This window comes from Ranitomeya imitator, chromosome 3, assembly GCF_032444005.1.
Source record: "Ranitomeya imitator isolate aRanImi1 chromosome 3, aRanImi1.pri, whole genome shotgun sequence".
NCBI classification, from domain to species: Eukaryota; Metazoa; Chordata; class Amphibia; order Anura; family Dendrobatidae; genus Ranitomeya; species Ranitomeya imitator.
Genome location: NC_091284.1, coordinates 176,784,896 through 176,812,350, shown reverse-complemented (window position 1 = coordinate 176,812,350; position 27,455 = coordinate 176,784,896). Strand labels below are relative to the sequence as shown.

Sequence of the window (27,455 nt, the reverse complement as noted above, 5' to 3'; positions counted from 1 at the left end):
CGTACTCAGTAGAAATTGAATAACAAACTGAGGTCCATTTTAACCTATTAGCCCTTATAAAAATTAAAAACTTGGGGCTAAAACATTATTTTAGTGGTAAAAATGTAATTATACTTTCTTCACCGTCCAATAGTATAAAATTCTGTGAGCACTTGTGATGTCAACCTGGTCACTGCATCCCTAGATAAATTCATTGGGGAGTGTAGTTTGCAAAATGGGGTCACTTATGGAGGGGTTCTGCTGTTCTGGCACCCCAGAGGCTTTATCAATGTGACATGGCACCTTCAAACCATTCCAGGAAAATCTGAACTCCAATATGGCGCTTCTTCCCTTCTGAGCTTTTGCACTGTGCCTCAAAAGTAGTTTTCAACCACATATGGGGAATTGGTGTACTCAGGAAAAAATATGTAACACATTGCACCAATAATTTCCTCCTATTATCCCTTTTGAAAATTAAAAACTTGGGTCCAAAGCAACATTTTGTGGAAAAAATTATAATGTTCATTGATTCAGCCCAATGTTCTACAATTCTGTTAATCGCCTGAGGGTTAAGAATGCTCACTACACCCCTAGATGAATTCCTCGAGAAGTTAGCCATTAAAAGGTATCAACCACTGAGGACTCTCAATTCTAAATATTTTCCTCGAGAAGTGTAATTTTTAAAATGGGGTCACTTTTGGGTGTTTCTGCTCCTTCTCTTCTAAGCCCTGTCGTGTGCCAAAACAGTAATTTTCCACCGCATATGGGATATTAGTGTACTCAGGAGAAATTGCACAACAAATTTTGGCATCAATTTTTACCTGTTACTCTTGTTAAAAAGAAAAATTTAGGGCTAAAGCAACATTTTTGTGGGAAAAATTACATTTTCATTTGTTCCTTTCATATTGTTTAATTCCTGTGAAGCAACTAAAGGGATAATAAGCTGTTTGAATGTGGTTTTGAGCACTTGGAGGGGTGCATTTTCTTAAAATGGTGTCATGTTTTAGCATTTTCAGTTGTTACAGTGGTATTGCCTTCCTCACGGGAAGGATGATGCCATGCCTGGAAGCGGCAAGGATCCCTTTAAAAGGTAACTTGTACACACAACACTGTTCTGACTCCAGGCCAGAAGGGGGAGCTCTATACCTGGTTTGAGGATAGCTTCCCTATATATTCTGGGTGGAGGAAGAGTTAGTAGTCAGTCGGAGTGAGGAGTGGAGCAGTCTGTGGTGAGAGGGAGCCATGCAGACATGAGGTTCTGCAGCTCCTGACAGGAGAGTCAGACAGATCGTAAGAGACTGTGAGGGGAGAGGAGGCAAAGTACAGAAGCCTGGGGTCTGGAGCTGCAAGTGGGTTCACCCCAGAGGAAAGCGCCAAGAGACCAGACACCGGGTCCGTGGTGGTGGGGGAATTGCAGACCCAGCCATTGAACCCAGAGGGAAGGAGATTGCAAGTCCCATTAAGACCCAAAGGCACAGCAGCAGATAGAGCCCGGAGTCACCACGAGAAGGGACACCTATAAAAAGGCTCGAGTTGCCTGCCATGCGGGTAGTGTCCACCTGAAAGAGACAGAGCGAAAGAGAGGACCTTGTGTGAAGTCTCAGACAGCAAGGAACTTAGAACACAGGGCAGAAAGGAAGACTTCCATCCGCACCTGGCTAGGTGGATTGCGAATCGTTTCAAGACTGCCCGAACCTCACCATCACTTGTTACTTGTACCCTGGACTGTGCCTGCATTCTACCAGTTAAAGGTAAAGAGACTGCAACCTTGTGTCCTCTAATTCATTCCTGCACCTCGCCATCTATCATCTTTACCAACTACACTGGGAGCCCTCGGGACTAAGTTCTACCTGTGGGGAACTAGACCATCTCTGCTGCCAAATCATCAGCCCTAGAGGACCCCTTTAAGCAGCGTCGGCCACCCCTGTCCGAATACCACAGGTGGCATCACAAACATACTACATTAGACTTTATTCCTATTTCCATTAATCCCCCTTTTATTGGACTCCCAGGGCCACGGACCGGGCACTGCCGCTGTGACCACCCCTTTAAGAACTGCCCAAGCCCAGTTCTGAGTACCCCACAGTCCTAGCGGGCGTTCCATATATATATTTCAAATATGATGTTGATGTAAAGTAGACATGTGTTACATGCTATTTATTATCTATTTTGTGTGATATAACTATCTGGTTTAATACCATAAAAATTCACATTTTGAAAATTGCAAAATTTTCATATTCTTTTGTTAAGTTTTTGATATCATAAATAAACACAAATCATATCAACCAAAATTTACCACTATTATGAATGACCACATGCCACGAAAAAAACAGTCTCAGAATCACTGGGATAAGTTGAAGTGATGGCCGGTCAGAATTGTAAAAGTTGGCCTGGTCAGGAAGGTGAAAACAGGGTTGGAGTGAAGGGGTTAACCACATATAAAGTCTAGCTGTTCTGGTAGGATTTTCCTGACATTTTCTTAGTTGCATTTTAGTTTGCATGGCAGAAGCCATAGTTCATAAACAGCTTACAACACAGAAAAGGGATCTCATTGTTGAAATCTATCAGTCAGGAGAAAGATACAAAAAAATTTTCCAAGGAATTAGATATATCATGGAAAATGGCGAAGACGGTGATTAAGAAGTGGCTTAAATTTGGTACAACAGTGACTTTACCTAGAACTGGATGTCCATGAAAACTGATAAAAAGGTGAGAGAAAAAAATGTCCAGAAAGCTGCCAAGAGGCCTCCAGCAACATTGAAGGAGATGCAGAAATATCTGGAAAGTACTTGTTATGTACTGAATGTGAAAGCAATCACCTGCATTCTTCATCTGTCTGGATTGAGGAGTAGGGTGGCAAAATAGAAGCTTTTTTTTTTTTATAAAGAAAAACATCTAAGCCCAGCTATGTTTTACCAAAAGCTACATCAAGTCTGTCAAAAGCATGTGAAAAAAAAACATATTATGGTCTGATGAGACCAAGGTTGAACCTTTTGGCCATAATTCCAAAAGGTATGTTTGAGCAAAGTCAACACTGCTCATCACCAAAAGAACACTATACCCAGAGTGAAGCATGGAGGGGACAGCATTATGTTTTGGGACTGTTTTTTGGCAGCTGAAACTGAGGCTTTAGTCGAGGTGAAGAGAATTATGAACAGTTCCAAATATCAGCCAATTTTAAACCTTCAGGGCTCTGCTAAAAAGCTAAAGATGAATTTCACCTTTCAGCATAACATTGACCCTAAGCATGCCCCCAAATCAATAAAAACATGGCTTCACCAAAAGAAGATAAAATAATAGAATAGTGTAAGTATAATTACTTGAAGTTTGAAAAAATGAAGATAACAAAAGTAAAAATTAGCTATAATTTTGAATAATAAGCAAAAGTCTCCAAATAATAAGGGTATATCAGCTTCTCATAAATTTGACAGAACTCAACAGGATTCCTTAGGAGTTGAACATGTTATCTAATCCCCAAAAGTAAAAATGTTGACACTTACTAGTATAGAAAGTTTCACTGAATCTATGCAAAAGAATATATCTTAGAAAAGGGATGAGCAACTTTTTTTTTGCCTGGTGACCCCATTGTCATATTTTAAAGGGGTCTCCAATAAAACTGTTTGGGTCACAGTTATAATTTTTTCTAATTTTCACACGTATATGTGGTGTGGTGATAACGGAAGTACAAAACTCTTTGTTTTGATTGACTGATCATTTAGATGTTATGGCCCATACTAATAGCAATGATTCATCTCTGTGCCGGAGTCATCACAATGCCGTACATTTATTACACTCACACTGGCTGATCCCCTATGATATAAATAGGGCACACCTGATTTAAATTGTGGTGCCATGATTTGCTTGGACAACTGTTTGGCATTATTATTGGAGCCCTTTGACTGGAAATTTTTGGAGAGTTTGGAGGGTTAAGTATTTGGCAGTTTTATGAAGGTACTGCAGCTGGCAGTGCTATGAGGTCCCTCTGGCTGGAATTGCTATGATTACCCTGTTGCTGTAACTGTTATGGGGGTCCTTTCTATATTTGCTGATAGAGATGAGCTGTAGTACTGCACGCAACCTGTGGACAAGTGTGGCGCTAGTAAAAAAAAAATAAAAATCATGTATTTTAAATCCTGTAAAGTATTACTACATGCAAGTAGGTATAGTCCAGCTCACCTTGGGTGATGCTTTCAATGATTCTCCACCTGGAAATATCACTTCTGCCCCTTGTGGCCAAAGATTGTATAACAGATAGAATATTTTCCAGCTTTTGGCACTCACAATAAATCCAAGCATGATATAGTTTCCTATTCATTTCAGACTAAAAAAGTCCTTAATCATAGATAAAATCCATGATTCAATGTAAGAATAAGCTGGAAAATCTTCTATTTGTTATAAAGTCTTTCTACTATAGCAGGTTAAATCTGTAATAAACTACCATTTCAGAATAATTGTAATTCTGAAAGTCACATTCATTAGAGTCATCAGTGCTTAACTGATATTGAGAATGTCATACATGGTAAACGCTGTTTCATTACATTATGCCTGGCATTAATATGCCTGGCATTTGCAGAATTAAATGAACTGGCTGTCAATATAGGGTGAGGAGGATTAGAATGTACCAGAGCTTTAGGAATGCAGACAAAATCCCTGAGAGAAGATTTATGATACAATTCACAGTGGAGCAGCTGTTCCCTTCCACAAGTATCAGTACAAGATACATCATGAAAACTCCTAAATTATGTGGAGAGTTAAATAATGAGGGTTACAGAAAATAATTAGTATAGGTTTCAAAGCTTGATTGTAAATGTATTATGTGCCTTGTGACCGTACATTGTGCTGCATCCAGTGATGCTGCAGAACTGACTGTCTAATCAAAGTGTTGGAAAATGATTATAATATTTATAGAGCAGAGTCTCTGTATATCCAATGTGATGCATTTAGCAAAGTCTTGGTGTATCCTACATGATGTATACAGCACAGACACAGTGCAATTTATGTGATGTGTATGGAGCGCCCCAAAGTTGGGTCGCCCCCAAGGGCTAGGGGTACTCGGTATCGGGTCCTTCGGTTCTCAAGGGGGGTGTCACGGTGGCTGACCCGGTCCGTGGCCCTCGGGACATCCGTGTATAAAGGGGGAAAGGTCTTTAAAGGGATATGTTCGTGACGCCACCTGTGGTATATGGTCAGGGTGACCGACGCTGCTTTAAGGGGTCCGCTGGGGTGATGTTATGGCAGCTAGATGGTATACCTTCCCACAGGTGAAGTATGTCCCCAGGGCTTCCCAGTGTATAAATGGTGGATGGTGTGAGGCGCAGTGAAGAACGAGGACACAAGGTTGCAGTCTCTTTACCTTTACTGAAGGCTTCAGCATCCACAGTCCAGAGCACCAGATCACAGGGCAGGCAGAGTCCGGCCGGTTTGGAGGCAAATCCAGAGTCCCCTTATCCAGGTGGAAATCAGTAGCCTTCCTCTAGCGCCTGGGTATTGTAGTACCTTATTGCTGAGCCTCTGATAAGGTCCTCACAACTGTTGTAGATGTTCTAGATGTTATGTCTCTTTCTCTGTCCCCCGGATGGATAGGACTACCCATATGACTGGTGGAAACAGGAACAGGACTGGTGGCCTGAGGCTTTTTACAGGGACTCTAGCACGCCCAGCCTCTGAGGGGTGCCACCATGCCTCCTGGGTATAGGGCGGATCAGTAACATGAAATTAGCTGTCCTGCCGGTCTCTGGAGCAAGGCATAAAGGACTGTTGCTCCCTCAGTGTTCCGGCTACCGGATCCTGCACCTCAGAAGGAGGCAGCCTCTGCAGATCTCTGATCATGTCCTTTCTTAGGGGCTGCCGCACGTGGGGCAGGCGCAGCTCCGTGTCCTTCTGTCTAGGCCTCTGACAGGATTCCACCCCTGTCAGGGACCCACTACCTGAGAGGAGCTCAGCTAGCCGCTGCCTTAGTGAAGCTCATCTGCCTAACTTCCTATGCAGACCACCAGTTTTACCTAATTGTGAAGAGTGCCCTAATAAATAGGAGCATAGCTCTCCCTGGTGGACTGGAGTATAAAATGTGTTGCATGTTTGTGATACCTGGCAAAAAGATCTCCTTTATTGCCTCCAAATGTAACATCACTCCCCCCCTAGAGGAGAATGATATTACTGCAACGACCAGGACCCTGGGGCGCTGCACTCCCCCCGTTATATCCAGTACTCTGGGACTGAGAAAAGAAAACAACAATACATTAGCAAAAAGATATGCAATTTTTAAAATGCTATATGTCAAATTAATTTAACCATTGCTTCCCTTTATGGGAGGTGAGAAAACTTGAACGTTGCAAACAAAAACATATTTACATTGTATAATGGAACAATTTAATAAACCGTATACTAACTAGCTATGAAATACTATTACCCGTACAGGTATACTATCTATTTAGTGCAAGGACCCTCTAGGGGTATGCTAACGTAGAACCTCAAAGTGCAAATCAACATTTTCCTTATTATTACTCTTCTAAGTGTAAAATTTTAACCAACCCCCACGGGTTTACTTTAACAGTCTATCAACCCTCACGGGTTTACTTTAACAGTCTATCAACCCCCACGAGGCTCACTACATTTTCTTCCAGTTTATTCAGAGTACATTATGTTAGACTATCTAACTTTAACTATACAATGTTAGCTACATTCTATTGGCTATGTAAATCACAATTCTGATCTGAATTCAATTTGATTCTCAGTTCCGTCTTTCTGCCAGGAGCTACAGACTCCCACGTCTTCTCAGCTGTTCTCCCATCGTACCAACTCCGCCTTAGCTGATGTTCCACGACAAGCTCCTCTTTTAGCAATTTTCTTTATTACATTAACTTACTATCTGCTATGTTAACTCTATAATATATTAACTTCCTGGCAAAGTGCAACAATTAATCATTCCCTTTAAGGGCGAACTCAAGTCTTTTCTGAGGTAGTGCAAAGTATCAATCACATCAACATTCAAGTCAATTTAGCAACAAAAGTGACGTGATGCGAGGGACCCGTTAGGAACCCCCAACGTTGGTCTTGGGCGGGCTACAAGACGTGTATCCTGACCCGGAATTCTGCCACACCAACGGGTTTTTCTTCAGGTCTGCAAAACAAAACAATTCTCACAGCAAGATTAACAGCAGTTTCTGTTGGAGGCAGTCTGTGTAAAAGTATCCTGTTGTAAAACCAGTAGGAAGCACCCTTAAGAAGGTGCAAACTATTTACAAGACAGTTTTTTTTATCTTGCGCAGTTCATGATTCTGCAGTTCTTAAGGCAATGATGGACTTGTGCAAAACTGATGCAAACTCCTGGGATCCTCCTGGAACTGAGGACCCCTGTTATGATCTGGTGGTTAGGACAAATAGTGGACTTGGTAGTTAGAGCACCAGAAAACACCTGATAGCACATTAATACAGGACAAGCTCTGGGAAGTGGAACCTCTGCTGACCGCAATCCCTAATCCTATCACGCACACTAGAAATAGCCGTGGAGCGCTCCTATCATGACCTAGGCGCCTCGTCACAGCCTCAGAACTAGCTAGCCCTAGAGAAAGGAAAAATAAGCCTATCTTGCCTCAGAGAAAATTCCCCAAAGGAAAAGGCAGCCCCCACATAAATTGACTGTGAGTAAGATGAAATCACAAACACAGAGATGAAATAGATTTAGCAAAGAGAGGCCCGACTTACTAAACAGACAGAAGATAGAAAAGGTCACTTTGCAGTCAGCAAAAAACCCTACAAAAGCCACACAGAGAGTGCAGGGAAAAATACCTTCCGCACCGACTAACGGAGCGGAAGGCGCCCCTCTGCGTCCCAGAGCTTCCAGCAAGCAAGGCAAAATTTACATAAGCATGCTGGACAGAAAAAATAGCAAACAAGAAAAAAGCAAAGCAAAACTTAGCTTCTGCTGAAGGAAACAGGTAACCAGGAAGATCCAGGAGCGAACTAGACCAATGCTACAACATTGACAGCTGGCATCAGACAAGGATCCAAGTGGAGTTAAATAGAGCAGCCCACTAACGAATTAGCCTCGTCACCTGTAGAAGGAAACTCAGAAACACCCACAGGCATCAGAGAAAGTCCATAGACAGAACCAGCCGAAGTACCATTCATGACCACAGGAGGGAGCCCGAAAACAGAATTCACAACAGACCCCTTTAAGAAATAACCTTAGACAGGTTTAAACTTGGAAAACAAAAGAAAGTTTGAGAACTATATACAGTCTTTTCAGATTTGTAGATTACTGAAACAGTTCTGGCGGTAACACTGGTGGGGGCAGTCCTCTTGGAAATGAGCGACCGCCCGGCATCACATATAGTGCATCTGCACTCTGGATGGGAGTCTGTATGCTTACAGTTCTTTGCTCCACTAAGGCACCAGCATATCTGGAGCACAGAACGACAGGTGCTCTTTCAGGAATGGCGGCTGTTGTTGTTTTCCTCGGCTGGCCAGATGAGGGCGGTGTTGGGCAATGTGGAGCCTCCGGTGACAACGGCTCCGAGTCTCGTGATGGTGATCTTACTTCATCCAGCTCGCGTTTATGCATATGGAGGGCGTACCACCCCTTGTCTCCCCAGTGCCTGGTGTAAGTAACACGATCACCAGGGTAGAGGTCCCTACCAGGGTGGCCCTCCATCAAGTGCGCCTCCATGTCACGCCGATTCACAAAAACCTCAGGATAGAGGTCCGGCTCTTTGATGAATCCCCAGCCGGTATCAAGGTGGAACACTACTACAGTCCCGCACCTCCGTGGGCCCTGGTCTCCATGGCCCATCTTGCGGGCCCGGGCTTTGGCCTGCAGATCCCGTTCATGCGCGGCCTGGTGCTTAAATTGTTTTTCTCTCCCACTCCTCACGCTGCAGGGCCAGCTGTCGGCGGTATTCTTGCTGGGAGACAACCTTACTGCTCTCTCCCTCCTGCTGAGCCTCCCCAGGGAACCCGATCAGATCGGTGGTGGTATGGGTCCATCTGAATGTCACCCACTCTCCCTGGACGTCCACAGTCTGCTTAGTGGGCTGCAGTGGGACGTCTGAGGTCCTCAGGGTCTCCCAGGGCCTTTCCTACTCGAGGCGGCTACACACCCGGCCGGGTGGTGATGGTGGAGGGGAGTCGACTGGCACTAGCAGGGTCTCATCGGTGGCTGGGGCAGGTTCAGGTTGCTTACCTGCCGCCGTGGCATCGCTGGTACTGGTCTCTTCCTCTGCAGGCTGCAGCTCTGTCAGCTGGCTGCGCTGCTGCTCCTGGACGCTGGCAGCTGCGCGGTACCACGACTTCCAGAGCTGGTGGCACAGTTCTTCCACTTCAGCGCCGAAAACCTCCGGGTTCATACATGGCGGTGGAGCTTCCTCACCTTCCGATTGGCGGACAGCACTGCGGGTATTCTCCCCCTCCTCCTGGTGACCTCCGCTCGCTATCTTGCCAACCAGGGTAGTGTCTGCTTCCTTCTCCGGTTTCTGCTCCTTCTCTTCTGGAGGGCGGTTCTTTCTTCCTCCACCATCCCAGACTAGGAGGCGGATTCCTTTGGTTGCTGGGCATATCTTTCTGACGTAGTAGTATCTGTGGGGGACTGTTTCCATTTTCACGCCGTTCTTCCAGGCTAAGTCCACAATGACACGCTCCACTCCTCCTGCACTCCGCATGGCACTATAATGGCTGCGGTTTTGGCGGGAATTTTGGCGGTCTTTTGCAATACACAGTCATTTAGTAAATTACAGTTCAAGCACAATTCTGGCACAGTTCTTAGGCTTAAGTAGATCCTGTTCGTGATGCCAAAATGGATCGTCCCCAAGGGCTAGGGGTACTTGGTACCGAGTCCTTCGGTTCTCAAGGGGGGTGTCACGGTGGCTGACCTGGTCCGTGGCCCTCGGGACGTCCGTGTATAAAGGGGGAAAGGTCTTTAAAGGGATATGTTTGTGACCCCACCTGTGGTATTCGGTCAGGGTGACCGATGCTGCTTTAAGGGGTCCACTGTGGTGATGTTATGGCAGCTAGATGGTATACCTTCCCACAGGTGAAGTATGTCCCCAGGGCTTCCCAGTGTGTAAATGGTGGATGGTGTGAGGCGCAGTGAAGAACGATGACACAAGGTTGCAGTCTCTTTACCTTTTCTGAAGGCTTCAGCATCCACAGTCCAGAGCACCAGATCACATGGCAGGCAGAGTCCGGCCGGTTTGGAGGCAAATCCAGAGTCCCCTTATCCAGGTGGAAATCAGTAGCCTTCCTCTAGCGCCTGGGTGTTGTAGTACCTTATTGCTGAGCCTCTGATAAGGTCCTCACAACTATTGTAGATGTTATAGATGTTATGTCTCTTTCTCTGTCCTCCGGATGGATAGGACAACCCGTATGACTGGTGGCCTGAGGCTTTTTACAGGGACTCAAGCACGCCCCGGCCTCTGAGGGGTGCCTCCGTGCCTCCTGGGTATGGGGCGGATCAGTAACATGAAATTAGCTGTCTTGCCGGTCTCTTGCAAGGCATAAAGGACTGTTGCTCCCTCAGTGTTTTGGCTACCGGATCCTGCGCCTCAGAAGGAGGCAGACTGTGCGGGGCAGAACTCCTTCTGGTTTCCACTCCTTTTGCTATGACTTCGTTTCTCACCCTCTACAATACAGTTCTCTGATCGTGCCCTTTCTTAGGGGCTGCCGGCGCAGCTCCATGTCCTTCCGTCTAGGTCTCTGACAGGATCCCACCCCTGTCAGGGATCCACTACCTGAGAGGAGCTCAGCTAGCAGCTGCCTGAGTGAAGCTCAGCCAGCATCTGCCTAACTTCCTATCCAGACCACCAGTTTTACCTAATTGTGAAGAGTGCCCTAATAAATAGGAGCATAGCTCCCCCTGGTGGACTGGAGTATGAAATGTGTTGTATGTTTGTGATACCTGGCAAAGAGATCTCCTTTATTGCCTTCAAACGTAACATCACTCCCCCCTAGAGGAGAATGATATTACTGCAACGACCAGGACCCTGGGGCGCTGCATGTACAGCAGAGTCTCTGTATATCCTATGTGATGTATTCAGCAGAATCTTAGTGTACTGTATGTCTACAGCAGCACCTTGGTATATCCTGTGTGCTATGTGCAATAGAGTCTTGGTGCGTCCTATGTGATGTACTCAGCAGAGTCTTAGTGTACTGTATGTGTACAGCAGCACCTTGGTGTATCCTGTGTGATGTATTCAGCAGAGCCTCGGTGCATGATATATGATGTTTTCAGCAGAGTCTCACTGTATCCTATATGATTTAAACAGCAGTCTCATTGTGTCCAATTTGATGCATTCATCAGTCATGGTGTATCCTCTGTGATGTACACAGCGCAATCTCAGTGCATCATATGTGATATGTACAGCAGAGTCTCAGACTTTCCTATGTGATGTGTACAGCAGAGTCTTACTATATCCTATGTGATGTATACAGCAGTTTCAATGTATCCTTTTTGATGTACACAACAGAGTCTTGGTGTATCCTATGTGATGTATTGTGATGTATTCAGCAGAGTCTCCTTGTATCCTATGTGATGTATACAGTAGAGTCTCTGTATATTCCTCATGATGTATACAGCAGAGTCTCAGTTTATCTTGGTGATTTATAAAGCAGAGTTTCAATCTATCCTATGTGATGTGTACAGCAGTATCACAGTGTATCTTATGTAATGTATAAAGCACAGTCCCAGTGTATCATATTTGATGTATACATCAGAGTCTCAATTTATTCTGGGGATATATAAAGCACAGTCTCAGTGTATCCGATGTGATGTACACAGCAGTCTCCGCAGATGGGCAACTGATACAAAATGCAATGACCTGGCTCTCAGAAGCCAATTTCTTCAGGGCCTTACTGAAAGGTTAAAATATGCTTTGGCAGTGTATGAAACCCCTAAGTTCTTGGGAGCTGCTATGTCATTGGCTATACGTGTTGATAGGTGGGTAAGACCACCTTCTCCGGAGCCTCCTTTTCAGGGTATTTCCCCTTTGCCAGGTGAGCGGCTTGACGGTGAACCAGTTCTGTTCAAGGTGGAGGAACCCATGCAGTTAGGGGGTAACTCTGCATCGTACATTTCCCCGGAGATTCGCAAAAAGAAGGGAGGTTTTCCTTTGATGCCTAAGCAAAAGGAGACTCGTTTAACCCTTAGTCCTCTGGAGATGAATAAGCAAGGGGTGCATTTATTGTTAACCTGCAGTTCCCAGTTTGTCCTGACAGCAGAGGCGGTGCTGGACAGCAAAACCGTAGAGATTTCTGTGTTTCTTGACAGTGGAGCTGAAGTCCGCATGGTTGATGCTGAGTTTTCTAGAATTCATGGGCTTGCTTGCTATACTTTAGCTAAGCCCATTCCCATCTTCACCATTGACTCAGCAACCCTTGCACAGATTGTACATAATGTAATACTGAGGGTGGAGATGGTTCATTGTGAGATAATTCCTTGCTATGTCCTGGGCGGTCTTCCCACCCCAATTGTATTGGGTCTTCCCTGGTTGGTGGCACATAATTTGTGGATTTGGCAAGACCGTGAGATCGTTGAGTGGAGATCTTACTGCCATGAGAACTATTTAAATATTTCTCTTTCTACAGTCTCTACAGTAACCGTACCTGCATTTTTGCCAGGTTTTCAGGATGTTTTTTCTGAGAGGGGGTGTCAGGATTTGCCTCCTCATCGTGCATATGACTGTCCTATTAACCTGACCCCCAAAGCTAAACTTCCAAAGTCCAGACTGTATAATCTTTCTGGCCCTGAAGGATTTAATTGCGGAAAGTCAATTATTTTTTTATTTTTATATATCGGACAAAAATTTTTTTCATTGTGTGCGGTGCTAGTAACAGCAAAAACATAACAATGAACATAATGCATTTGCAGTCAACCAACGAAAGACAGCGGCAAATAGTAATGGATCTAGATAGGATGTTTCAGGAAAAAGACCATTTTCTCAAAGCATCTTTGCCTTGAAAACCACAATGGATATGACACCATTTTTAAGATGTTGTGTGACCAAAAGGGTTTGTGTGCACTGCGCTTTTCAGGATTTATTGGAGCAGAAACTGAGCAAAAACTCTCCAAGCCTTCCTCAAAAACTCAAAACTTCTAAAAAAAACTTGGCATTTCTGTGAAGCAACCCACTTATACAGCTGTGGAAACAGGAACACATGGGCTACTTGCACAGTGAACAAGTCTGTATGATCATGTTCACACACCACCAAGAAACCTGAAGACACAAAAGAGAATAGTAAAACCAAAAACACTCAGTTTGAAAAAATGTTGCAGTAATCCGCAAGTGCTAGTAAAAGATGTAAAAAACAGGGTATTTGGTTGATACGTTTTTTGCAAAAAATGTATACTAAGCTGCTCTACCAATCTTCACGGTATACCCTTATCAGAGCAGTCCTAACTAATGTATGCAATCCCTATCTGATGTATTTAAAAACCTGATCATCTGTATATAACCTGTGTGAACAGGGTTCAGAGAGGAAAAATCCATGTGTGCATACAGGGTAGAACAGCTTTTGTGCAGATAGCCCAAGAGGAGTGGTGGAACTCCCCAGTCTTGTAGACACAAGAGAACAATTATGGAAACAGGAACACATGGGCTACTTGCACAGTGAACAAGTCTGTATGATCATGTTCACACACCACCAAGAAACCTGAAGACACAAAAGAGAATAGTAAAACCAAAAACACTCAGTTTGAAAAAATGTTGCAGTAATCCGCAAGTGCTAGTAAAAGATGTAAAAAACAGGGTATTTGGTTGATACGTTTTTTGCAAAAAATGTATACTAAGCTGCTCTACCAATCTTCACGGTATACCCTTATCAGAGCAGTCCTAACTAATGTATGCAATCCCTATCTGATGTATTTAAAAACCTGATCATCTGTATATAACCTGTGTGAACAGGGTTCAGAGAGGAAAAATCCATGTGTGCATACAGGGTAGAACAGCTTATACAGCTGAAGTCACTTCAGGAAAATTACAGCGGCGCTTTTATAGGTGGATTCTAGGTGGTAAGGACCTTAAAAAGATGCTGTGTGCACATTTCATGTGCACAGCCTTACGGTATGTGCACAGCCTTAGGGTATGTGCACAGCCTTAGGGCATGTGCACGGCCTTATGGTATGTGCACGGCCTTAAGGTATGTGCACATGCTGTCAAACCTGCCAAGGTTTTCCTAAGCAAACCACTTCAGTAAAAAGCTGGAGGTCTTTTTCCTGAAGCAGCCTTCCTATTAGCTTTGCCAACATTTTTTGTAACAATGAAGTGTGGCACCCCAGGAGTTCGGGTACCACAGTAGTGCTGCCTTCCTCTCGGGGAGGGTAGTGCTATGCCTGGAGAGAAGAGGGATCCTTTTGGCAGGTAATCTCACACACAACACCTTCTATCTCCAGGCCAGGATGGGGAGCTCTAAACCCGGTTTTAGGGCAGCTTCCCTGGATAAAGATCCTGGTCTGGAGGAGGAGTCAGTCAGTTCAGTCTAGTTCAGTCTGGAGAGTGGACATAGACAGGAGAGGAGCACAGTGAAAAGGAAGAAAGTCTCAGAGGGGAACTGCTACTGGGCACCCTCAGAGCCAGAGCGCAGAGGCCGGGTACCGTGAGCCCGAGGTCGTGGGAGACTATAAGTCGCATGACAGAACTGGAGGACATAAGACTATACGTAAATTGCCCATAATTAGCCTGTGGTACAGCAGCATTCTGGAGCCTAGAGTCACCGTGCAAAGACCCCAGAAGGAACGGCTCAAGCTGCCTACCATACAGGTACTGTCCCAGGACAGGAAAGAATGAGGGCCTTGTTAGGATTCTTCAGGCAGCAAGGGACTAATAGTGAGCACAAAGTGGAAGGCTCCCAACCTGACCTGCAAAGGGGACTTCTTGTTTCGGGGCTGCCTGGACTCCTTCTGTACCTGTTGCCGGTGCCCTGGACTGAGGCTGCTACCAACAGTAAACCAGGTAAAGACTGCAACCTTGAGTCCTCTGTTATTTACCGGCAACACATCATCCCTGCCATATAGTTTGGGAGCCCTGGGGACCCCGTTTCACCTGTGGGAAGTGTCGCCATCCAGCCGCCATACCATCACCCCAGAGGACCCCTTTAAGTGGTGTCGGTCCCTACTGACTGAAAACCATAGGTGGCGTCACGAAAATAGACTTTCACAATACCCCTTAAAAGACCGTTCCCCTTTAATTGAGTCCCAAGGCCACGGACCGGGTCGCAGCCACTGTGACATCCCCTTTAAGAGCGACCGGACCCAGTACCGAGTACCCCACTGCCCTGGTGGGCCACTCAGAAGCGGTTACAAGAAGTGACATGCTTATTTTTTGAGCGGCTTCTACTAGGAAACCACCCACTCACTATGCATCAAAGTCTAGAGGGAAAGCTGCCATGGGCAGAGCTGCCACAAGTGGCAGCAAATCTGCTGGTGATGCCACATCCGAAAAAATGACTGCCATCATTATTCTGATGCGGCTTTGTCTGGTAAAACTCAGCAGCTACGCCTGCATTCAAATGACCAAGTGCAAACACATCACAAATCCTCCTCAAAAACTTTTTATCTGAGGTTTTTTAGGCAAAACTAAGAAGAACTTCCAAGTCTCGGTAGAGTTTTTTATTTCTTTGGAGGATTTGGAGAGTTTCCTTTCATTTTTCGCTCAGTTTCTCCTCCAAAGACTCCTGAAATACTCTGTGTGCACATAGACCACGATTTGTGCACAGTGAGCCTTTTTACTGAGTTTTTGGAGCAGAAATTGGCTGTGTGCACACAGTGTTAAAAAGCAGAAACTGAGCCAAACCTCCAAGTTTTTTTTTAGGAGTTTTTTGTTTCTGAGTAGGTTTTAAGGTATGTTCCCAATGTGTCATTGAGACACTGGGGCAGCGGCTGAGTTTTCCCACACAAAGCCTTCATTCTGGATGTTAGAAGCTGGAGAAAAGTGGATAAATCCACCCTGCCAACTATACCAAAGCCGAAAGAGAATGTAGAGATTCAAATTCGCCAACCATTAAAGCATGGTGGTGGATAAATCATTAATAAGCAAAGAAATAGGCCAGCTTCATGAGTAGATTCATCTTTATTTAAATGAAATCCATACATAGGACTTGAAAAGTTATGATGACAGGTGAATTTGCGTTAGTATAACGCTCGCATCAAAGCGTTTCAGATGAACACTCACCCTTAATCATGATGCGTTTAAAAGCAGCTCAAGGTATTATATAGAGTCTTGCTCCGGTGCTGCTGCTGTGGTTGAATAATTAATCGAATACACTTTAAAACAAATGTGTAGCACAAAACCAATTAAAAGTGACATGCATAAGACAAAGATTAAAAGTTACTACATCATATCCTAACAATTTACAAAGTTTGAATAACATTAAATCATGAAGCAGTTTAGTTTATAAAATAGGCATATAAATGCTGATTTTACGATTACTGGATTTTTGACCATTCAACTAAGAGTATAGGAAAATCCCCAGATATATAGAAATCCAGTATGAGAAAAAAAAAGGATTTTTTGTTTTATATTTAACCCCTTCATGGCCCTGGGTTTTTCTGTTTTAGTGTTTCCATTTTATGCTCCCCTTCTTCCCAGAGCCACTACTTTTTTATTTTTCTGTCAATATAGCCGTGTGAGGGCTTGTTATTTGCGGGATGAGTTGTACTTTTGAAGGACACCATTGGTTTTATCATATCATGTACTGGAAAGTGGGGAAAAAAATTCAAAGTGCTGTAAAATTGCAAAAACAAAAGTGCTATTCCAAAATTTAGTTTTTGTTTTTTTTTTTTTTTACCAAGTTCACTAAATACTAAAACTGACCACCGAAATGCCATTATGATTCTACAAATCATAACACGTTCACTCTTCAGATTGCTTCAGCTCGGTAGCTCTTAATGAAGATATAAGGGAAAAGACTCCGGTGACGGATGGAGCCACAGCAAAAATGAAGGCAAAATCGCTGGTGGAACGGCTTCAGGAAAAAAAGCTCCCAGCTGTTTTGCAGCCTTTTAATTGGACAGTGCCTACCTTGAAGCAGATTCCAAAGTAAACCTCTCCAAAATGGCGACATGCACTTTCGCCCCCCCCTAACATTTTTTCAAAACGCCTTCAGGGAAAAAAAGACTAATGTGTACAATTAGGCTTTAGATACCTTTAAATATTGTTTTCTTTTATGATAGCCCAGGAAAGGCCATTGCAAGTATAAAAACAAGGTGATTTGAGGAATGATTGTATATTTATTTAGTTTGATTTTTTTATAGATCAATTTAGGTTTCTAAATCAAAGAATGTTATCTTTCCCTACTGAATTTTAAAAACGTATCATTACTATGTACTTGTTACAGCTAAAAATCCTCATTTAGAATATTTTGTTTATTAAATCCATGTTACACCTACAAAAATAGAATTCTTATTCTGACAGCAAGGTGCATAGAGAGAGAGGCTCTCATCACATGAAGAAACCTCCTAAACAAAATAGGCAATGCAGCAATTATTCTTTGTGATGAACCCGCACTGCCACCAAGCCTGACATCAATATTACGTCAGAAGGATCACGTAATACGGTCTCCACACTTGCACTAACATGACGTCACTCCCAGGGACACGTAAGGTCACCCACTGTCCACACGAGCACAGGGAGGCACAGGGAGTGAGAGAATGTAGCCCACGCAGTCACTGACGTGGCACCACAATCGCTCACAACCCTGTCAGGCTGAAAGGCCCCTTTCACTAGCACAAGTGAAAGCACCTGGTCATCCCGGTAGAACTGCCACCAGTTCCTGGTTAGGTATAAGCCCAGTCCATTTACGGGACTAAATAGGGTCAGAAACCAGCCCCGGTAACATGGAAAGTTATGCCGAGAAACCGACGTGTGTTCGTGGATTGAGATAAAAGAACAGACCAAGGTTAAATTATATATTCAATTGCCTTAAGGGCACACTAGACAATACACAATACATATACAATGGCCATATATGCAAATACAAGCAGTGGTAGTACAAAAGATATAAGCAGATGGATCATGTCAATTAGCAGCTAAAAACTCCAAAACTGATGATGGGTCATAACTCCTTAATGGATGATCCTAAGAGGTTTGGTGCCATCGGATCTGGCTGGGCCCCTGCTACGCATTGAGACAAAATACAGCTTTGCTACCTGGCTCCTACTAGAAAAAATCTATAAGAAAAATACATAATGAGAATGGAAATACCAACCAAAGTGACACCATTCTAAAAACTGCACCCCTCAAGGTGCGCAAAACCACATTCAAGAAGCTTATTAACCCTTCTGGTGCTTCACAGGAATTTTTGGAATGTTTAAAAAAAAATGAACCAAAAAATTATTTCAAATCCAATTTTTTTTATTTTCCCAAGGGTAACAGGAGAAATTGGACCCCAAAAGTTATTGTGCAATTTGTCCTGAGTACGCGGTTACCCCATATGTGGGGCTAAACCACTGTTTGGGCGCATGGTAGAGCTCGGGAGGAAAGGAGCGCCATTTGACTTTTTCAATGCAAAATTGGCTGTAATTGTGATCGGACGCCATGTCGCGTTTGGAGAGCCCGTGATGTGCCTAAACAGTGGAAACCCCCAATTCTAACTTCAACCCTAACCCTAATCCCAACCCTAACCTTAACCCTAACCACAAACCTAACCCTAATCCCAACCGTAATCGTAATCCTAACTTTAGCCCCAACCCTAACCCTAATGGGAAGATGGAAATAAATACTTTTTTTATTTTATTATTTTATAACTAAGGGGGTGATAAAGAGGGGTTGATTTACTATTTATAGTGGGTGTTTGTTTGGCAGCTGTCACACACTATAAGACGCTTTTTATCACAAAAAATAGTTTTTGCATCACCACATTTTGAGAGCTATAATTTTTCCATATTTTGGCCCACAGAGTCATGTGAGGTCTTGTTTTTTGAGGGATGAGTCAACGTTTTTATTGGTACTTGTTACGTGTTATGGAACCACTCAGCACCCAGAATATGTTGTGCAGTTATATGTATGTATAATAGGTTCCATGTGAGACGCATGTCCCTAATGCATCAGCCCACAGGCTGTGCCCCTGGGCAGAGGGGACACGATATTCCCCTTTTGTCCGCCCCCCACCTTTGTAATTCCCACAGTAAATATCGGCAGGCTCCGGCCACCTGCTGCTATTGTAATGTATGTCTGGCCTGCCGCTTTTCTATTGGCCTGCCCTCTGTATCTGTGTGATATATTCTGTGTCCTGTGAGTAAAGTGTTGTCAGACTGGAATTACGTGGAGAAGCATTGATCTTTTATATGCGCCCAATATGTAACCAAGCAATTGCAGCCAGCGTCCTTCATTCAGACTCCAGCCAAAGCAGATTGGACCTCCTGAAACACAGGGTGGTACTGAAAGAGGTACCCCAGCTTGGTAGACCCCGTTACAGTACTATTTTCAGGCACATGACATTTTTGATCGCTTTTATTCCGAGGGGGGCCGCTTATACTGTTCCACATCTGGTAAAATTGATAAAGCAGTCAGTACGATGACAGAGATACCTAATTTGTATTTTTTTTATGTTTTAGCGCTTTTAAACAATAAAACCTATTTTACATAAAAAATAATTATTTTTGCATCGCTTTATTCTGAGAGTTATAACTTTTTTATTTTTCCGGTGATGGAGCTATATCACAGCTTGTTTTTTTGCGGGACAAGATGATGTTTTCAACGGTACCACGTTTATTTATATCTGTCTTATGTTATTCCACTTTTTGTTCGGCGGTATGATGATAAAGCATTGTTTTTTTGCCTTGTTTGTTTTTATGGTGTTCACTAAAGGGGTTAACTAGTGGGACAGTTTTATAGGACGGGTCGTTATGAATGCGACGATACTAAATATGTGTACTTTTACTGTTTAGATTTTTTTAATTCAAATATTTATTCGATGGAATAAATATTAATTTTTTTATCATTATTTTGTTTTGTTTTTTTTAATATTTTTACATTATTAAACATTTTTTTTTTTTTAAATTCATTCTAACTTTTACATTTTGTCCCACTATGGGATACTAATTTTGTATATGGCATGCACGATCAGCCACGGTCCCCCGGGAGTGCGGCAGCTGATCGCATGTGACATACTATTCCGTCCATGGGAATAAAGTCCCAGGTCGCATGGACGGAATAGTACTTCCAATGCCAGAAAGGGGTTAACCTGCTGATGCCTGCATTTACCCGAATGCTGCAGGGAGAAAATTACGGTAACTTTATTCCCCCCGCAACATTCCAGTGTCAGACATGGGGCAGCGCCAGCGCTGGTTCAGTACCGTGCCCCCAGTCCTGACTGATAGCTGGACAGTCAGTGCCAGGGGTGTGGTTACAGCCCCTTCTCTGTATACTCAGAGTAGTAACTGGACCAGCGCCACCTCTGTGACTGAAACCACTAACGCTGCTGGGGGGAATAAAGTTAATTTTCTCTCCGCAGCATTCGGGTAAGTGCGGGTGCTGGGCAAGTTATTAACACTATTAACATGCAGATTAACCCCATATCTGCAGGATAATAGCATTATTTTCTAATGACAGATTCCCTTTAAAGGAAATCTGTCACCACATTTAACCTTTCAAAACTATTAATATGGGCATATAGATTATAGTCTGCTGAAAAAAGTCATCCCTGTATCCCATCAGGCTTGGAGGATATTGCCACAAAGATAATTCTGCCTCCAGGGTTAATTTTCCATGAAGGGGAGTTACCAGTGTAATGAGTAATGGCCATTCTCTACTCTCCTGATCTCACTGCAGAGCTGTGTGTGATTATACCTGATACATCTGTAGGTTCTTCTCAGCTTCAGCTTCCATCTCACAAGCAGACAGAGTTGCAATACTGTTGCAATTCAACTGAACTCAAGAGCTTCAAAAATGTGTTTGGAAGAAAAATAAATAAATTTCTCCTGTTCTGTGTTAGTTACCTGTCATTTTGTTCAAATTCCTATGACCTGCATGTCCATGTAGATCAGGGGTCCCCAACTCCAGTCCTCAAGGCCCACCAACAGGTCATGTTTTCAGGATTTCCTTTGCATTGCACAGGTGATGCAATTATTACCTGGGCAAGACTAAGGAAATCCTGAAAACATGACATGTTGGTGGGCCTTGAGGACTGGAGTTGGGGACCCCTGATGTAGATAGCTTAGGAGGACTGATCCTACTGACATATTCCCTTTTCAGAACACCTGATGTAGCTAATCAAGGGATTCACTAGTAGCATCAGGTGTGCTTGAGATAAAAGTCATTAAAGGCCTGGACTAGCTAGAGGTTTGTTTAATGTGACATTTGATTTTATGTTAGAAATATGTGCAGAAAGTGGTCCAAAAAGTTAAGATCACTGTCTTACATAAATGAGGAAAAGAAAACAATAAGAAAGCAAAGGCATTGAATATTCCTAAAGATACAGTTGGATGCATAGGGCCTGATGCATGAGTGGTTTTACGCTAGGATTCTGGTGTAAAAAGCTTTGAAAACTTGCAAAATTTGGTGCAACAAGAGGTTGTGCTAAAATGTTGCAGGTGTGTGCATTTCCAAATCAAGTCCTATCAGTTTAATTAAACACAGCTGGACTCCAATGAAGGAGTAGAACCATCTCAAGGAGGATCACAAGGAAATGGACAGCATGTGACTTAAATATGTCTGAGCAAAGTGTCTGAATACTTGTAACCATGTGATATTTCAGTTTTTCTTTTTTAATAAATTTGCAAAAATGTCTACATTTGTTTTTTTTCAGTCAAGATGGGGTGCAGAGTGTACATTAATGAGAAAAAAACTTAACTTTTTTGAATTTACCAAATGGCTGCAATGAAACAAAGAGTGAAAAATTTAAAGGGGTCTGAAAACTTTCCATACCCACTGTATAGTCACCTTACTATGTAAACTGAAGTCTCAACGCTGCATATGTGCACTATGCTGTAATGTGCGAAATATAATCTCAATTGTGTGGTACACCAGAATATCAGTTTTACTTAAGGATTAAAAAATATTGAATTTTAATGCAAAATTCTGTTTCCCGCTGTATCACTCTTTTTTTTTTTTATTTAAAGGGGTCTGAATACTTTCCGTACCCACTGTAGAACGACTGTATTATTCAAAATTGATAACCTGAGATCATTCTGACTGCATTTGTCTACCTCTAGGGCGAGATACTTTAGATTTATGCTGATATTATTGAACTGGGAGCCATTTATACGTGTATACAGAGCGCTTCATATATATATAAAAAAAAGTTTTTCACCGTTTAGGAAATAAATATCCAATATAGTTAATGCACGTAGTGAATTGATGGAGGGTGCACTTAAATGGGTCTCAGTTGGCTAATGGATGCACATAGTATAGATATAGCCAAAAAAAATTATGTTCCACTACTCGTCTTCAAAAGAAAAAAATCTATGCATTTATTCCATGAAATTAAAAGCCAATGTGATAAAATACAGAAACATCCAAGCCAGTGTAGGCATTTGTGGCTCATATGGCTATGTTCTCAATTTAGATGTTTTTTATTTTAATTATTGGATTTTAATCTCATGGAATAAAGGAAATAGAATTAGAATTTTGAAGTTGAATGCTGGAACTTCGCTTTTCCAATCAGTGAGCTTCCAGTATAATGGCAGCATAAGCCAACCAGTGACCCTACAGCAGTTTAGTTTCCCTAAATCTTCAGTAGGTAGGCCACTGTTAATCTGAGTTAAATCCAATAATCCAGAAAATGTCATAATGTGAAAGAATTTATGGAATCATACCGTACAACTTTATAATTCATGTTATTTTGCATTGCGTTTTTTGGGGCAGAAATAGGAGTCATGACCAATACATTCACAGATCCCTTCACTCACACTGATCCTCCTTGTTGCTGTATGATCAACTATAACAAGGCTCCTGTGAAAGGCCAACTTGTCACATCTGGCATCCATGTCCATAGTTACATCAAAGACCATTTTACTTAACGTGTGCTTATTTCATGAATTGGGCCAAACGTGAACATGTCTCCACATAGTTTGTGGGCATTTACAGGTCCTTCTCAAAAAATTAGCATATAGTGTTAAATTTCATTATTTACCATAATGTAATGATTACAATTAAACTTTCATATATTATAGATTCATTATCCACCAACTGAAATTTGTCAGGTCTTTTATTGTTTTAATACTGATGATTTTGGCATACAACTCCTGATAACCCAAAAAACCTGTCTCAATAAATTAGCATATTTCACCCATCCAATCAAATAAAAGTGTTTTTTAATAACAAACAAAAAACCATCAAATAATAATGTTCAGTTATGCACTCAATACTTGGTCGGGAATCCTTTGGCAGAAATGACTGCTTCAATGCGGCGTGGCATGGAGGCAATCAGCCTGTGACACTGCTGAGATGTTATGGAGGCCCAGGATGCTTCAATAGCGGCCTTAAGCTCATCCAGAGTGTTGGGTCTTGCGTCTCTCAACTTTCTCTTCACAATATCCCACAGATTCTCTATGGGGTTCAGGTCAGGAGAGTTGGCAGGCCAATTGAGCACAGTAATACCATGGTCAGTAAACCATTTACCAGTGGTTTTGGCACTGTGAGCAGGTGCCAGGTCGTGCTGAAAAATGAAATCTTCATCTCCATAAAGCATTTCAGCCGATGGAAGCATGAAGTGCTCCAAAATCTCCTGATAGCTAGCTGCATTGACCCTGCCCTTGATGAAACACAGTGGACCAACACCAGCAGCTGACATGGCACCCCACACCATCACTGACTGTGGGTACTTGACACTGGACTTCAGGCATTTTGGCATTTCCTTCTCCCCAGTCTTCCTCCAGACTCTGGCACCTTGATTTCCGAATGACATGCAAAATTTGCTTTCATCAGAAAAAAGTACTTGGGACCACTTAGCAACAGTCCAGTGCTGCTTCTCTGTAGCTCAAAAGTGGCTTTACCTGGGGAATGCGGCACCTGTAGCCCATTTCCTGCACACGCCTGTGCACGGTGGCTCTGGATGTTTCCACACCAGACTCAGTCCACTGCTTCCTCAGGTTCCCCAAGGTCTGGAATCAGTCCTTCTCCACAATCTTCCTCAGGGTCCGGTCTCCTCTTCTCGTTGTACAGCGTTTTCTGCCACATTGTTTCCTTCCAACAGACTTACCATTGAGGTGCCTTGATACAGCACTCTGGGAACAGCCTATTTGTTGAGAAATTTCTTTCTGGGTCTTACCCTCTTGCTTGAGGGTGTCAATGATGGCCTTCTTGACATCTGTCAGGTCGCTAGTCTTACCCATGATGGGGGTTTTGAGTAATGAACCAGGCAGGGAGTTTATAAAAGCCTCAGGTATCTTTTTCATGTGTTTAGAGTTAATTAGTTGATTCAGAAGATTAGGGTAATAGGTCATTTAGAGAACCTTTTCTTGATATGCTAATTTATTGAGACAGGTTTTTTGGGTTATCAGGAGTTGTATGCCAAAATCATCAGTATTAAAACAATAAAAGACCTGACAAATTTCAGTTGGTGGATAATGAATCTATAATATATGAAAGTTTAATTGTAATCATTACATTATGGTAAATAATGAAATTTAACACTATATGCTAATTTTTTGAGAAGGACCTGTAAATCACTGATAGACTATAATAGTTAGGTGTGAATGGAGCCTTAAAAAGGACTAGAAGGGAGGGATATAAAATACAGGGTGATTCACTCTCTACTTTACCTGGAAAAATTGCTGCAACTTCCAAAAGAGAATGTCAAACGTACTGACATTTGGACTGTACATACTTTGCTTCATGAGAAATTAGAGTGCAATGAATCTAGGTGACCGTGACAAGAAATATCTTCAAGCCAAGTGGTCTCGCCGACTTGTCACCCCGTCTCCACTATGAGATAAACTTGCTGCACGCCTTCCTTCACGTCGGTAGTTTATGTGTGGTGCTTGCATTTCACTCCTGATTAATTCCTTCTTAGTTTACCAATGTACAGATACAGTTTGGAGGAGTGAGTCTTCATTGTGAATAATTATTGGAAATCGGAGTTCCTAAAGAGGTGCCAAAGTGAGTTTCTAAACATGTTTGAAGGTCGTAATCCACCATCCAAACCATGTATTCTGTCATAGGTAAATAAACTGGAACGTATAGGAACATTACTGGATTGGCATGATGGAGGACATTCGGAAATGTCTGAGGATACAATTCAAGATGTGAAACAGCGACTTCGGGCTCCCACACGTAAATTGTTGCACAGGCTTTACCAGGAGACAGGCATGTTGTATTCCACTTGTCAACGAGCGGCCAAGATTATGTTTGCCAGTACAGAGTCACAGTGTTGATTTAACACCATTGGACTATTTTTTTTTGGGGCCATTTGAAAGGTTGAGTGTACAGAAACAAACCACGAACATTACAGAAACACCGAGAGAACATACAGCGAGAAATTCAGGCTATGACTCCAGATGTTCTGCAGAATAAATTCAACAACATGGAACAGCGCATGCAGGTGTTCTTGGATGCAAAACGGGGACATTTTCAACACTTGTTTAAAACATCAGTTGTTCATGAACCAAGGTATGTATAGTCCAAATTTCAGTACGATAGATCGTATCTTTAAGAAGTTAGACGTTTTCTGAGTAAAGTAGCGAATGAATTATAATATTATAATTCTTATGCAACTCCACATTTTGGTATAATTATTGATATTTCAAAATGTCCATAATGATTTTATAGTTTTTGTACTGCAGTTGTAAATTCCTTATTGGACTATATGGTTAAAAATTTATATTGACATGACTGCGGTCATTTGCCGAGGAAACCCAACTAGATGACAAATTGTTTATTTCATGCAGATAATGTGAAAATCAATAAAAGTCTTACCAAGGAAAATGTTGACAAACATTTTCTTCTTCCATTAGACCAGAGCATTTCAGAAATATTCTAAAAAGGGACCTTTATCTGTAACACAGTGGATAGAAACAGTCTGTGAAATTGCAGTGCTTGTATATATCTGATAGATCTGATACGAGAAGCAATGGGAACAAAACTGAAATGGAGAAGGTATAGATTTGATATTAGAGAAAAGCTTTTTGACAGTGATGGTGATCAATGAGCGGAGCAGGCTGCCAGGAGAGGTAGTGAGTTCTCCTTCAATGGAAGTCTTCAAACAGAGGCTGGACAGACATTTGTCTGAGATGGTTTAGTGAATCCTGCATTGAGCAGGCAGATGGACACGATGACCCTGGAGGTCTCTAACATTCTATGTAATATTCTCTTGCATCCTATAGCAGCTTACAACACACATGTATAAAAATGTATTATGACTGTTTAGTAATAATGGATAATGAAAACTGATTAATATATTGATAGTGACGTATACTATTGAAATTGCCCAGTGATGATGTAGAGTTCAATGGTTGGATTTTGTACTAAAATCAACAAAAAAGATTTGTCAGCAAAAAAGAAATGTTATAAATAAAAATACCACCTCCAATTCTTTTTATATATATTGTACAATATTGTATAAATGGACTAATTATTTAATGTTTGCGTAGTCTCTTTACTCTCAGACTGTTTTGTTGGTCTGTTATAGAACATGTTTACCCAGATCTGTATCAGCTGCTCAAATCCGCTATTTGCTGGCATATGCCCAGGTTTGCCTGATGCCGATGCGAGCATCATCTCTATATCTTAAACATATATTAATGTGTGCAATAATGTCTTATAAGAACTAAAGAAAAACATTAATTAGACTGAAGTCTCTCTAGTGCAAATCTTTCTTTAACAACTACAGGAAAAAAATAAAACAAATTAACATTTAGGCAAATGTAATAACTCAGTGTTGCTCTTTCCCAATATTTTATAACATTTCCATAACATGGTATTTAGCAGAAACATTATCTATAAACTTAATCTTAGACAATTGATGTTAAACGGAACATTTTACATGGAACTGATTAATCATCGTACCTAGTTTTGTGGCTGTGTGCTCCTGTCGTTTCATGTCTCAGAATGATCCTTCTCTCCCTTGCATGCCCATCCATTTGGATTGTTCCTCTCTGAAAATGATCATTTAATGGCCCTTAAATCCTTAGTATCAAATAAGGATTAGGCAGGAAATGTAAGAATGTGATTGCCTGAACAGCAAGACACAGATTGGTGACAAATCAATCCGGTCTATGCCTGAAATAATATCACAGCCTTTTTTGGCTTTGAGCCATGCAGTCAATACTGTATTGCTATATATCCAGACGAATGAGAACAAACAAACATAAGTTGCATAATGCAAATTAAGTTGATATTTAGTGATTTTTGATGACATGAAAAGTATAATAAAAATGGTTTAGTGTTAAAAATAGATATGAACAATATACAATTAAGACCTGTATTTCATTCTATAGCATGTATCTAGTGTCTTCTTTACATGAAATCCAGGGCCTTCATTATTATGGTAAATGAATTGTTCACTATTTCAAATCTAGGGTGGTCAAAAAGTATAAAGAAAATAATGCTCAT

The 27,455-nt window shown here is 42.2% G+C and overlaps 1 protein-coding gene across 1 annotated transcript in view; it reads right to left on the bottom strand.

Moving 5' to 3' along the window:
* NYX (nyctalopin) overlaps positions 1-27,092 on the bottom strand; it is a 38,021-nt gene extending 10,929 nt beyond the window's left edge. Inside the window, exons 1-2 of the mRNA XM_069760080.1 lie at positions 26,910-27,092; positions 25,821-25,898 (exon numbers count right to left, since the gene is read on the bottom strand). Of these exons, the coding sequence (XP_069616181.1) occupies positions 25,821-25,842 (22 nt within the window). The 5' untranslated portion in view covers positions 25,843-25,898; positions 26,910-27,092. The remainder of the gene's footprint in view (positions 1-25,820; positions 25,899-26,909) is intronic.
* Positions 27,093-27,455: the final 363 nt, after the last annotated feature.